This window comes from Mustela nivalis (assembly GCF_964662115.1).
Source record: "Mustela nivalis genome assembly, chromosome: 3".
NCBI classification, from domain to species: Eukaryota; Metazoa; Chordata; class Mammalia; order Carnivora; family Mustelidae; genus Mustela; species Mustela nivalis.
Window position 1 is genome coordinate 110,590,761 of NC_139022.1, and position 14,488 is coordinate 110,605,248.

General features: G+C 42.4%; 1 protein-coding gene across 3 annotated transcripts; it reads right to left on the bottom strand.

Moving 5' to 3' along the window:
- Positions 1–9,432: 9,432 nt before the first annotated feature.
- LOC309862161 (uncharacterized protein) lies at positions 9,433–14,174 on the bottom strand. 3 transcript variants are annotated; one of them, XM_082725801.1, is made up of 5 exons: positions 13,988–14,174; positions 13,077–13,144; positions 12,724–12,872; positions 11,650–11,840; positions 9,433–9,738 (listed from the first exon to the last, which is right to left on the bottom strand). In XM_082725801.1, exons 2-5 carry the CDS (start codon positions 13,132–13,134, stop codon positions 9,732–9,734), a joined length of 405 nt encoding a protein of 134 aa, XP_082581927.1. In that variant the 5' UTR covers positions 13,135–13,144; positions 13,988–14,174; the 3' UTR covers positions 9,433–9,731. The 3 variants fall into 3 exon arrangements, with proteins under 3 accessions (XP_082581927.1, XP_082581926.1, XP_082581925.1); XM_082725800.1 differs by having other exon boundaries at positions 11,732–11,840; positions 12,724–12,886; XM_082725799.1 differs by having other exon boundaries at positions 12,724–12,886.
- Between the last annotated feature and the right edge of the window lie 314 nt (positions 14,175–14,488).

The window sequence follows — 14,488 nt, forward strand, 5'->3', positions numbered from 1 at the left end:
AAGCCAGCTGGGACATTGATCAGGATTGTTTTGAATCTGTAGATCAGTTTGGAAAGTACTGGCATTTTAACTATGTTAAATCTTGTAATCCATGAGTTTTTCCCTAGACTGAGGTCGTCTTTGATTGCTCCTAACAGTGTTCTGTACTTTTCGAGTATCAGTTTTGCACTTTTTATTATTAAATTCTAGGTATTCTTGATGTGACTGAGAATAGAATTCTTAATTTCCTTTTCAGTTGTTTCCTGGTGTGGTGCTAACTTACATACAGGTCACAAGCCTGCACATACTGACAAAAATGCTCTTTTAGCTGCTCAAAAACATTTTTAAGAAAAATTAGCCTGGAGGTGTCTAGGTGGCTCAGTCAGTTAAGAATCTGCCTTCATCTCAGTTCAAGGTCCAGGGTCCTGGGATGGAGCCCCCCATCAGGCTCCCTCCTCCGCAGGGAGTCTGCTTCTCTTTCTCCCCTTTCTCTACTTCTCTGCTTTCTCTGCTTCTCTTTCTCCCTTTCTCTGGCCACCCCCCACCACTTGTGCTCACACTCATGTTTGCTCTCTCTTGCTCTCAAAATCTTTTCTTTTTTTAAATTCCTTTTTTCATGCTAAGTCTTCAAGATCTAGAATGTCTTATTTTTTTTTTTAAGATTTTATTTATTTATTTGACAGAGAGAGATCACAGTAGGTAGAGAGGCAGGCAGAGAGAGGGGAGGGGAAGGAAGCAGGCCTCCGCAGAGCAAAGAGCCTGATGCGGGACTCGATCCCAGGACACTGAGATCATGACCTGAGCCGAAGACAGCGGCTTAACACACTGAGCCACCCAGGCGCCCTGTCTTATTTTATTTTATTTTTAAAGATTTTTACTTATTTATTTGACAGACAGAGATCACAAGTAGGCAGAGAGGCAGGCAGAGAGAGAGCGCGAGGAGGAAGCAGGCTCCCCACTGAGCAGAGAGAGCCCGATGCGGAACTCAATCCCAGGACCCTGAGATCATGACCTGAGCAGAAGGCAGCGGCTTAACCCACTGAGCAACCCAGGAGCCCCAAATAAATAAAATCTGTTAAAAAAAATTTATTCATTAGAGCACAAACAGGGGGAGGGGCAGAGGGAAAGGGAGAAGCAGGCTCCCCACTGAACTTGGGCTCTGGGCATGGGGCTCCATTCCACAACCTTGAGATCTTGACTTAAGCTAAAGGCAGACGCTTAAACATGGGAGCCACCCAGGCACCCCTCAAAATCTTAAAAAACAAAACAAAACATAAACAAAGGTAGTTTTAGATGGTCCAGTTTCCAAGTAACTTTGCCATCTTGTTTAACCTGAAGGAGTCTATTCTGTTGTGCATGAGGCTGCCAGTCTAAGAGATGGTGTTTCAAGGGTTTTTGTCTCATCTTCTGTCATTCTTCAGGGTAAAAAGTAACTGGCCTGGAAAGGGCATGAGTAACAGTGGCGATGTGCAATTGAATTTACTTGAAGGTAAGTCTCCCTTAAAGATGACTGTTTTCAGGGTGCCTGGGTGACTCAGTCATTAGCCAGCTGCCTACAGCTCAGGTCATGATCTCAGAGTCCTAGGTTGAAACCCTGCACCAGGCTTCCTGCTCAGCAGGGGAAACTGTAATCCCTTTGTAATCTGCAAATATGTTCTCTGATGGCTTCCCTGAACTTCTCCACCTCATCCTTGAGGTGACCATCAAGTAAGTTTTAATTAAGGAAAGTAGAATTACTACTTCTTTTTAATTTTTAATTTTTTGAATTTTATTTTATTTTATTTTTTATTTTATTTTTTAGCAGACCTACTTTTAAGGCAGGAGAACATCCACTATTATGATGGCATGCCATATTTAAGATGGAAAAAAAAAAACCTTCATTAGATAGTATTAAATAAAGCCCAGTTTACTTGCCAATAGGCAGTTGGAAGTTTTGCCTCAATGTAGAAAAGCTGAGTTCAGTTGTACCTTTAAGAAGGGGAAAATGGGGTGCCTGGGTATCTCAGTCGTAAAGCAATGCCTTAAGTTCAGGTCATGATCCCAGGGTTCTGGGATCGAGCCCGCATTAGGAAGCCTGCTTCTCCCTCTCCCACTTCCCCTGCTTGTGTTCCCTCTCCCGCTGTGTATCTCTCTGTCAAATAAATAAAATCTTAAAAAAAAAAAAAAAACAGCTGTTTTCAAATGGACCACATGAAATACATATTAAGTTAAAGTATTCCTTGTAATTCCAATAAACTGAAAGTTTTCTCCCCCAAAACAGGAGTTTGTTTTACTTTTTTTTCATGGCCTAGTTCTGGTTGAGTATGGATATGGTCTGCAGTCTGAAGGTTTAGAAAAGAAGAAAAGGAGTTATTCGGATGGAAGTTAAGTATTAGGGTCAATACCAAAATTAGAGGCAGAAAGAGAGTTCATCTTTACAGGTAATTTCTAAAGTTGACTTGTGACTAGTCCTGAGAGCCTATAGTTGTGCAGTGATAACATGAAGAACTGTTAAGTTTGGCTTCCCTGTTATTTTGGTAGGGTTTCCCCCCCCCTCTTTAAGCTTTATTTGTACATGTAGTTTCTTCATTCATAGGATAGTGTTAATGTTAAGAGATGATATATTTGCTAAATTTAAGCTCCAGAGATTCTTTTCTGCACAACAGAGGAGGCTATACGAGTCTCCCAACTGCCTCCTCCAAATGAAACCTGTTTTTCTTTGGTGACTCTTAGAAATGCTGGCACTTTAGAAAAGAAATGAAAAAGAACAATGGTGATACAAATCTGGAAATTCAAGGATGAGGCTACATGTGCCTTAAAGAGATGCATTCAGCGTTGGTATTTAGTTCAGATGAGATAGGAGGTCAGCTAATGGGATGACCATTTAGTATGCCAAGGAACAATGGGGCACATCAAGAGCTGGTTTTACCTTCAGCTCTGAGTTTCCTGCTCCTTATCTGTTTAAATCAACTCCTGTGTTAAATTGAATACTTGGTATTCAGTTGAACTCACCAGGTTCAAGGACAGCAGCCACTGGACTTGGTTTAGATCTCAGTTTGGACGGTCTGTGGGGAAATGTGAGGTAAAGGAGGAAGTGTTCATGGTTACATAAGTGATCAAAGAAAAATGCTCAGAGCTTGGTATAAGTCCCCAATTTTAATTTGTAACTTTAGGATTGTAAGTGATAAAATAAGTGAAATTAAAATACTTTAGATACTCTTTTAGAGGATGTTATGTTTGTCCCTCAAACATTTCTTAATATGTCATTGGCTGAAGGGATTGATAAAATAAAAAAGCATTCTGTTTTATCCATCAACTGTTCTCTAATAGAAGGAAAAAATCAACACAACCAGGAGATTGACACTTCATCCTTGACCAGAATTGATAAGTAGGTACTCTTTGTGTAATTACTTCTTGATGCAATTGTCCTTCCCGAACCACAAATTTACTAGTTAATGTTTGGAAAGGGCCCTTATATGCTAGACCAGGGCTATTTCAGTAATTAAAGAATAGGATTTTTTAAGTGGTCTGACAGTATTTCTTTGTCCTACTTTTTTTTTTTAAGATTTTATTTATTTGACACAGAGAGAGAGAGAGATCACAAGTAGGCAGAGAGGCAGGCAGAGAGAGGGGGAAGCAGGCTTCCCGCAGAGCAGAGAGCCCAATGCAGGGCTCAAACCCAGGACCCTGAGATCATGACCTGAGCTGAAGGCAGAGGCTCAATCCACTGAGACTCTCTTTGTCCTACTTTAGTGTGTAGTGCAATTTGTAGGGAACAATTGAGTAATATATGTGGGTAAGGGTCAACTGTGCATTTGGGGCATTTTGTTGCTTAAGCATAGTGTTATGTTTAGAGTTGGTGTCTTTCCCTGTTGGAATGCTGTGACAGGCAGTGTTAGGAGTTCACAGCCTGTGCCTTGGTCATTTTGGCTTTCTCAGAAATAATTAGCTCACTGAATAAATATTTATTGAACACCGACTATGGACCAGGTGCTATGTGTGTTTAAGAACGGAGTCTGATGTCCTGAGCTGCAAGAAAAATATATCACGTACCGGAAACAGAGACTTCCTTTATTACTCTAAATTCCAAGAGTGAGCTTTTATCACCAGAAATACTACAGAAGCAGGCTGAATGAATAGTATCTTTAGATTAGAATTTTTTAAAATAAATTTTATTTTAGGGTAGCTGTAGATTAATATGAAATAGTAAGAAATGCCAGAGAGATCATATTTATCTTCTGTCCAGTTTTTGCAATGATAATATCTTGCAAACCTGTAGCATACTATCATAATTAGGATACTGTCATTGATAGAATAGATTTTTTTTTTTTTTTTACATTGAAACCTCCTTGGTCAAGGGAAATGTTAATCCTAAGGTCAATAAAGTTTTGCTAGGGGCACCTGGGTGGCTCAGTGGGTTAAAGCCTCTGCCTTCAGCTCAGGTCATGATCCCAGGGTCCTGGGATAGAGCCCCATATCAGGCTCTCTGCTCTGCAGGGAACCTGCTTCCTCCTCTCTCTCTGCCTGCCTCTCTGCCTACTTGTGATCTCTGTCTCTCAAATAAATAAACAAAATCTTTATTTTTAAAAAAGTTTTGCTAGATCCTGGTGTGTTTTTTTTTTAAACAAATCTTTTTTTTTTTTTTAAAGATTTCATTTATTTATTTGACAGAGAGAGATCACAAGTAGGCAGAGAGGCAGGCAGAGAGAGAGGGGGAAGCAAGCTCCCTGCTGAGCAGAGAGCCCGATGCGAGACTCAATCCCAGGACCCTGAGATCATGACCTGAGCCGAAGGCAGCAGCTCAACCCACTGAGCCACCCAGGCTCCCGATCCTGGTGTTTTGATAAATTAATATTTTGATATTATTTAATGGTTTAATATTTTTTTCATCTTCTGCCATTTCACCCTTACCCTTAAAACTTTGAGGACTTTACCCTATAGTTTTATTAATTCAGTAAGTACCTCTTGGGCATATACCACACATTAGATACTCTTGTAAGTGGTGTAACAGCAGTAAATAAGAGAAACATGGTACTTGTTTTCATGGAACTTTGTATCAGTGAGGGGAGACGGACAATATACAAATACCATGAGCAGCCAAATCCAGGAGCCTCTAGGCAGAACAGAGGTGAGAATGAACTTGTGTTCTAAGAACAGAAAGAACTGGGTGTGATTGGCAAGTAGGAAACAAGGAGGAGGGGGTGGAGTGCCAAGTGGAGTAGGAGGACAAGAGCAGAAGAAGCTGACAGACCAAGACAGATGGTAAAAGACCTTGTTAGGCCAGCACAAGGGGATTGGCTAAGAAGCCATGGAGAATGTTAAATCAGGGATTGGAAATGGTTAGATTCATCTTTTTCTTAAATATCTCTCTAAATATTACACGTAGGGTTATTTGGCAGAAATTAGTCTCGGGGCGCCTGGGTGGCTCAGTTCATTAAGGGTCTGCGTTCTGCTCAGGTCATGATCCCAAGATTGAGTCCTGTGTTGGGCTTCCTGCTCAGCAGGGAGTCTGCTCCCTCCGCCCCACTTCCCTCCCTCAGTCTCCCTCTGCCCCTCCCTACTGCTCCTGTGAGAGTTTGCTCTCTCTCTCTCTCACTCTCTCAAATAAGTCTAAAGCCTGAAGACTCTCTGGATTCTAGGGGGCTGTTGTCAGGGTCCAAGGGAATGATGCTGACTTGGATTATGTCAGTGGAGATGGGGATGCAGAGAATGAAGAACTTGGCATTATTTTTATGGGTTCTTAGTTTTGTTACTCAGCAGATCTCTGAGGTTGTAGGATGGCAACCTTTCAGACAGAGTAGAAACTCTGGTCCACATGAACTGCCCCTGAATTACAGTTTTTCTTTGTTCTGTTTGTTTTCTTCTTGAAAATTTCCTAGGAGTTTAATTTGTGTGGGGGTGCCTGTGTGGCTAAATTGATTAAAAGTCTGCCTTCTGCTCAGGTCATGATCTTGGGGTCTTGGCATGGAGCCCCAGTCCGGCTCCCTGCTCTGTGGGGAGTCTGCCGACCTTCTCCCTCTGCCTCTCCCCCACTACTCAGGCATATTTACACTCTCTCTCTCAAATAAAAAAATTTTTTTCTTAAAGATTTTATTTATTTATTTGATAGAGACCGTGAGAGAGGGAACACAAGCAGGGGAAGTGGGAGAGGGAAAAGCAGACCTCCCACGAGTGGGAAGCCCAATGTAGGCCTAGATCCTAGGATCCTAGGATCATGACCTAAGCAGAAGGCAGACGCTTAATGACTAAGCCACCCATGCTACCCTCAAAAAATCTTTAAAAAGAAAAAAGTTTTTTTAAAAGTTCAGTTTTGGTCTTTGTCTTTTATGTTAGAGGCATTTCAAAACAAACAAACTTCTGTTGTGCATCTGTAAGTGTATGGCCCTAGAAAACGGAGACAATGTCTTCTGTGTGAGAGGCCACAGGTGTTAATAGGTTCTTGGGTTTGAGGCTGCTTCTTTTTTTATTTTTTCTTTTAAAGATTTTATTTATTTATTTGACAAAGAGAGAGAGAGAGATCACAAATAGGCAGACAGCAGGCAGAGAGAGGGGGAAGCAGGCTCCCCGCCGAGCAGAGAGCCCGATGTGGGACTCCATCCCAGGACCCTGGGATCATGACCCGAGCTGAAGGCAGAGGCTTTAACCCACTGAGCTGCCCAGGCACCCGGGTTTGAGGCTTCTAACAGATGCTACAAGTTTCTGCACAGAACAATTAACTGTTATATTTTATTTTTTAAAAGATTTTATTTATTTATTTGACACAGACATGGTGAGAGAGGGAACACAAGCAGGGTGAGTTGGAGTGGGAGAAGCAGGCTCCCTGCTGAGCAGGGAGACCAATATGGGCCTCGATCATGACCTGAGCCAAAGGCAGACGCTTAAGGACTGAGCCACCCAGGTGCCCAATTATTGTATCTTTTGGTGGGAGGAAGAGGGAACAAAATACAGACTTAGCAGCTGGTGGTTTTAGACCCCCGTAATACAAGAGGCTATGAGCTTTCACCAAATTTTGTTATCCCAATATATCGGTGGCTTTCAATCTCTGCCACACCTGCAGCTGGTGCTCTGGAGCCTCTTTGATTCTGTACTTCCACAGATTTCACCCTCCTTCTCCTCTATTGGGGCAGTTGGTCACCTAGCTGTTTGGGATGGGGACAGTGTACATGGGGTCTAATTATTATATCTACAGACTCTGTCAATACCCACTTAGGATCCTAGGGGACACCATTGCCTTCCATGGTACATGGACTCTTCCTTTCCTGAGGTTTTCCTGGCTTCTGTGTGCTTCTCAGGTAGCTTCTTGTTGATAAGCTCACCTATAGCAGCTTTAGGTTTCCTTTTTCATGAGCTCAGCTCACACTTGAGGCCAGTTTCCACCTCCCAAAAATTTGTTCACACTCATCTGCTAAACTCTCCTTACCTACTCTTTGCCTTTAGGTGGTGTATTTGATAATCACTTGTTCTAATGGCAGTGGGAGGAAGTAGAGATGAAGGCATGTGTTCAATGCCCCACATCAAGAAGAGGTACTTCTTTAATGTGTACATCTTTTTGCTTTTAGACATTAACACTTAAAATATCAGAGTGGTTAGAGTGCTTGGAGGTGCTCTGTATATGAAGACCTTGGGCGGGCAAGAATTGGCAGTGTCAGCAACAACTGTTAACTTTGTGTGTGTGTATGTGTATATCCATACACACACATACAGAGAAAAGTTCACATGCTATAAAATTCAGCGTTACAAACTGTATATTTAGTGATTTTTAGTCTGCTCACAAGGTTATGTAACTATCACCACTATCTAATTCCAGAATGTTTCCATCACTTTCCCTAAAAACTTCATACCAAATAATACTCACTTCCCATCCCTCCTCCTCCCAACCTCTAGCAACCTACTAATCTGCCTTCTGTCTCTGTGAATTTGTCTGTACATTTCCTATAAATAGAATCACAATATGTGGTGTTTTTGTCTGGCTTTTTCCATTTGGCATAATCTTGTCAAGGTTCATTCATGTTGTAGCGTGTATCAGTACTTAATTTCTTTTTATGGCTGAATAATAATCCATAGTCTGGAAATACAACATTGTTTATACATCTCTTGAAAGCCATTTGGGTTCTTGGTACTTTTTGGTTATTATGAATGATGCTGTTATAACCATCTGCAAGTTTCCATATGAACCTGTTTTCAATTCTGTTGGTTATATACCTAAGAGTAGGCTTGCTGAGGGTCACAGGGTAACTGTTTAATTGTTGAATAAACTGTTTCCAAAGCAGCTGCACCATTTTACATTCCCACCAGTAGTGCGTGAAGATTCAGATTTCTCTATGTTCTTGCCAACATTTGGTGAACATCTTTTTGATTCTAGTCATCTTAGTGGGTGCTAAGTGGTACTTCATTGTGGTTTTGATTTGTATTTGATATTGAGCATCTTTTCATGTGCTTATTGGCCCCTTATATATCTTCTTGGGAGAAATGTCTATGCAAACCCCTTGCCCATTAACAAAAAAGCTGGATTATTTGTCTTATTATTGACTTGCAAGCCGTTAAGCGTATTAAGGTAAATGTAATTTAGATAAAGCACTCAATGCTCCAGGAAGACCAGATGGCTGCAGTTTGGCTTTATCTTTAATTCTTTGCAGGCACGTGTTAAGTTTTTGAAAACACTATTGTTTTGAGGTTATTTTCTTCTTCTTCTTCTTCTTCTTCTTTTTTTTTTTTTTAAAGATTTTTATTTGTGTATTTGAGAAAGAGCACACACTCACATCTCATTACTGCATCCTGGAGGCCAAGGCCATACTTGGGACAGGGAGGGAGAAGCAAACTCCCTGCTGAGCTCAGAGCCCAATGCAGGGACCCTGAGATCATGACCTGAGCCCAAGTTAGATGATTAACCAACTGAGCCACTCAGACACCTAAAAACAACCCTTGCATAGAGACTATCTGTGAAATAACACCTACTGCCGTCACTAATAAAGATTATTAATTTAATCCTAAGAACCAACACAAAACCTTTGGAAATGCTATTGAACACTCTTGGAAATCCTTGATTCCATCCTTGGCAGCAACTCCCCAGACTTCTTTTGGTTGTGGCCAAGCAAGAAACTGAAGCAACTCCTCTGAAAAGATAGTAGTCCCTTCTAGTATGGTAAGTCACATCTTTTTGTTAAAACTATCAAAAGAAGAAAGTGAGGCAATAATGGTAGAGACCTGAAGGAAGTGACCAGTCCAGGATCACATGTTGCTTTTTTTTTTTTTAATATTTTATTTATTTATTTGTCAGAGAGAGAGGGAGAGAGAGCGAACACAGGGGGACAGAATGGCAGGCAGAGGCAGAGGGAGAAGCAGGCTCCCTGCCAAGCAAGGAGCCCGATGTGGGACTTGATCCCAGGACGCTGGGATCATGACCTGAGCCGAAGGCAGCGGCCTAACCCACTGAGCCACCCAGGCGTCCCCACATGTTGCTTTAAAGTTTGTTCCCCCAGAGAGCAGACAGATGATACAAGATCCTGTTGGCCAGCCCAAGGGAAATGGCTAGGAGTCCAGCCCTCACTGGAACTCCCTCACACTTCCCCCCAAAGCACACACATACTCACATGCTCATTACTGCATCCTGCAGGTCAAGGCCATACTTGGGATGTTGCTGCTAGCTGTGAACTCCCAGAATAGAGGAATGGCACAGCTGTTTACCCAGGATCAGGTCTCCCAGAGGCATTCATTCAACAAGCACTGGTCATAGTTCTGAATCTGGTAGGCCAGACATCTTTTGTTTCAAGAGCTCAAAATCTGTATAATGGGGCAGACAACTAAATGACTATTCTACAATGTAACATTAGATGGGGCAGGGAACAATGAGCTCTGCCTAGATTTTTTTTTTTTTTTCCAATTTATTTGACAGACAGAGACCACAAGTAGGCAGAGAGGCAGGCAGAGAGAAGAGGAAGCAGGCTCCCTGCTGAGCAGGAAGCCCAACTTGGGGCTCAATCCCAGGACCCTGAGATCATGATTGAAGGCAGAGGCTTCAAACCACTGAGCCACCCAGGCGCCCCTGAACTCTGCCTAGAGATACCAGAAAAGCTTCACCGAGGAGAGGATGCTTGGCTCAGTGGCTGTTTAACTCACTGTCAAGGTGGGTCCTTACTGGGTCATTCGCTAGTGGGGGAGGGAGAAAAAGAAGAAACTTCAGCATATGCCCAGCCCTCTGTAGGAGGTAGCTATGTGATGGGATCCTATGCTTCTGGGTCTCAAGACAGGCCCACCTTGGCCTGACATCTGCTTTGACCTTTGGTCCTTGCTGGTGTGAAGAAACAGATGGAATTCAGGTCAACCCTCCTTAGCGCAGGAATAGGAAAAAGAAACTGATTGCGATTTTCCTGTCTTTGATTTTATGTTTGTTAAGGGAAATCTTGTTTGCATTTTTATAGCAAATGTTTGTGACTTTGAACCAGGAACTTGCCTGCCTTGTGTTTCTCTTGCGCTGTTTTATCTTGCTTCCTGAGTTGGTAGTTTTGAGGTTGTGTAAGACCTGCTCAAGGGTCTCCAGCCACATCAAAGGGATGGGACAGCAGCCCCTTAACCCCAGGGCAGCTGAGTGAGATCTCTCTTGCTCTTGTGCCTAGTAGTTAATTCTTCCAGGGATAAAGTAGATTCCAATACCCAAGTCTGGCTAGATTTCTTCCTGGCTGATGTTGGAATCCCAGTGTTGAAGAGGTCTTGGCTCTATATCAGAAACTTGTTAATTTCAAGCAACAGCAACCAGTGATGCTTGACTTGCTCAACAAAAGGAATGTATTGGAAGCAAGTACGGTAGTTCATAGAATTGACTAGAAAGCAGGAGGACCAGACTATGAAAATAGACAAGAACCAGAAGAGACTGGGCAGCAAGAGCAGGAGACAGGTGGTTCTGACCTCCACTGTTCACTGTACGCCCCCCCCAGACTTTTGGTAGTTTCTCTCCTGTCCTAGTGTCTTTCTGTCACTCACATGAGAGTCTTGGCAGGGGCATCAGATTGGTCAAGCCTGAGTCTCAGACCTAATCTGTGGCTGTTTGGCTTTCAGAGTGGGAGGAGGGGCCCTGCCTCTCTAACACAACATGAAATTCCTCCCAAGAAGAAAGTGTTTGGAGGTCCATGGCAGCCCTGTTTGGGGGTGTAGTAAGCAAGGTTGAGTAGTAAGCTACCGACAGCGTGACTGCCACCCATAGGAAATCTCTGGTGTATAAACCAACCCTTAGAGATAAAATTTGAGGCTGGGAGGGATGCCTGGGTGTCTCAGTTGGTTAAGCATTTGCCTTCTGCTCAGGTGATGATCCCAGGGTCCTGGGATAGAGCCCCATCTCAAACTCCCTGCTCAACGGGGAGCCTGCTTCCTTCCTCTGCCTGCCATACTCTCCCCCTTTCTCCCTCTCTGACAAATAAATAAATAATGAAATCTTTTAAAAAACTGAGGGTAGGGAGTGGGTAGTTGGGTTATGGACGTTGGGGAAGGTATGTGCTATGGCGAATGCGGTGAAGTGTGTAAAACTGGCGATTCACAGACCCATACCCCTGGGGCTAATAATACGTATATGTTAATAAAAGTTTAAAAAAATATTGAGGCTGGGATTTAGGGGAGATTGTACTCCCCACAGGGGAGGCTGAAGTGAGGAATAATAGCCTGCCATGGAATATGTGTGATGAAATCTGATGTCCTCTCTACCTGGCAAATCTGTAGTCCTTTCCCAGTTCTACAGATGAGGAAATTGAGGTCCAGAAAGGTTGGGGTTTCTCCTGGGTCCTACCGTGACGGGCGTTCACACATACTCTGCCAGGCTGTGAACTCAAGCTCTTCTTCCCACTGCGTTGCTTTTCCTTAGCTGGGACACGTGAATCGGAGAACACATCCCTATTCTGTGGTGAGAAGTCATAGGGTGACCATAGGCCTGTCTCTGAATCCACATCTGCTTCCTCTAGGCAATTAGTGTTGTTATTGAACCCCAGAATTCCTTTGGTGTCACCCAGTAAATAGGTTACCTTCCCTCTTGATCTTGTTAGCTGATTGGCTAGGAAAATCAAAAGTAACTTCTATACCTTGGTTATTCTTCCCTTTTCTCTGTTTTTTTCCTAACTTGATCCTTCTCTGGAAGCACAGAGAGCAACCAACTAGAGAGTATGTGTTACAGTCATCCCTGGCAGGGTCCTGAAAATGCAGGGACTGTGATGGATGCTGGAGATGGGCACCCACAAGTTTTAGGGTGAAGTCTCCTTTATGTGAGTAACTGAGATACATCCGTTAAAATCAATATTTCCTACCTGAATGTCAAGTAGCTGCATGATTTGCTTTCACAGTCAACCACCACCACAATTCACCCCACATGCACATAGCATACTCTGACCCAGTCCTGCCCCTAGGCCAGCACGTGGCTTTTGTGTGCAGTTCTGGGCCCAGAGCTCTAGAATTGGATTGCTCTCCCCTTAAAAATGCTGACCAGGTGACTTCTTGGCAAGCAGAAACCTGGGAGATTGAGCTCACACAGAAGGCACTTTTAGGAGAGGGCCTTTTGTAGAATATCTCGTTACTCTGTGAGGGCCCAAGCATAGAAGAGGCAGTTTGGCCATTCCTGGGCTTGAACCAGCTGTCACCCTTTCTGGGCAATGACTTTGGGGGTCATTCCTTATTCAGAATCTGAATTTATATTCTTGAAAACCAACATGAAGCTTAGCTGACAATTTTCATCTAGGTCCTAGGAGGCCAGAAGTGCAAAAGAGAAATTCTCACTTTACCACCACTTACCTCTCCTAGGTCCCCGGGGTAGAAAAAGAAGACAGGCCTCTGTCCATCTATCTCATTTAACCTCTCTTGTCCAAGGATATGTAGGTAACAGCTGAACGAAGGTATACTAGGAAGATGGAATGGTCCCAGGCCTGAGGCTTGGGGCCAGGCTAGAGGAGAAAAGCTGAATTATTTTGGTTCTAGCAAACAGAGGTTGAGCTATCACCCACTGTCTGTAGGGAAAAGGTGATATACGTGTATTCAATAGGAATGTGACGGCCCAACATTCCTTCCCAAGGACTGCTGATCTGAAAGGAAACTTTTGTTTCATCCCATGACAGCCAGTCCCTACCCAGCCTTGTCCAGGGCCTTACCTGTCAGAAGTCCCTGCAGGAGGGAGTGAGCTCCATTCTCTATTCGCTTGATTCTCATGGCTGTCTTCCTGTGAAGTCCAATTTTTAAACAAGTGTGGAGAATTCCAGTGCAGAATTAGAAAACAAACAAATTGCTTAACTTAAGTAGAGATTTGTTTATAAGCAATGACTCCTATTTTGTTGGATTTCTAAAAATAGACAACATGATTTTGTTGAAAGCTTTGTGGCCTCTACTACTCTATGACTATCTCTGAATTATTATGACAGCTATGTAGCAGCTGTCTAAAAGAAAGATAAATCTTTTGCTTCAGCTAGGGATTATAGATTTATTGCCATCACAAATTCAAAAGACACAACCTTGGGAAAGTATTTGCCACACATAAGAAAAAAAATAATTGCCCTAATATAGAAAGAGATCTTAAAAATAAATAAGAAAAGACAAATAATCAATAGTAAAATGGGCAAAGGGAATTGACAGGTTGCCAAAGTGAATACAAATGGCTTTTAAATGGACAAAATGATGTGCAATTTCATTTATTAAAAATGTAAATTAGGGGCACCTGGGTGGCCCTGCCTTTGGCTCGGGTCATGATATTTGGGTCCTGGGATCAAGCCCTGCATCACGTCAGGCTCCTGCTCAGTGGGGAGCCTGCTTCCCCCTCATTCTCTCTGCCTGCCTCTCTGCCTGCTTGTGATCTCTGTCAAATAAATAAAATCTTTAAAAAAAAGTAAATTAAAGCTGTGAGATACTATTCTTGCCTTTCAGATTGCAGGCATCAAATTTTGATAAAACTCTGTATTAGTGAGGCTGTAGGAAAATGGTCACTTTCCTACATTGATAGAAATATAAATCGGTACAACCTCTTGGTAAGAAATTTAACAGTATCAACCAAAATTGAAGACTTACATACCTTGTTAAATTTATCTATTATGGTGTAACAAACTACTCCAAAACATAATGACTTCATTCATAATTGTTTTGCTTGTGGTTTTGAGGGTCAGAAATTGAGGAAAGTCTAGGTTGTATGGTTCTATTCTGATCTGTCAGGTGTCAGCTGGGGTGGCTGGGAGGATCCATTTCCAATTCATCTTTTAGGAATTTATCCTAGAAACAAATGTAAGCAAAAATATATGAACAAGGGTATAAAATTATACCCTTGTAATTATAAAATTACAAATAGTAAAATGCAAGATTAACCTAAATGTCTGCCAATAACCCAATTTATTTATGCCCATGTAACAAATAACTGCATTTATTAAAAAGAATGATGATACAGCTCTATGTACAGATAGTGAAAGAGCTCCATGATATAACTTCAAATTAAAAAATCAAATTGCAGGGGTGCCTGGGTGTATCAGTAGGTTAAGCATCAGATTCTTGATTTCAGGTCAGGTCCTGATCTCAAGGTTGT

Excerpts from the sequence above, each read along its gene's own strand:
- LOC309862161 (XM_082725799.1), bottom strand. The coding sequence starts at position 14,044 with ATGAAGTCATTATGTTTTGGAGTAGTTTGTTACACCATAATAGATAAA. Across the intron at positions 13,145-13,987 it reads TAATAGATAAATTTAACAAG|GAAGACAGCCATGAGAATCA; the intron begins GTATGTAAGTCT and ends TGGACTTCACAG. Across the intron at positions 11,841-12,723 it reads ACCCCGGGGACCTAGGAGAG|AATAGGGATGTGTTCTCCGA; the intron begins GTAAGTGGTGGT and ends TTCTCACCACAG.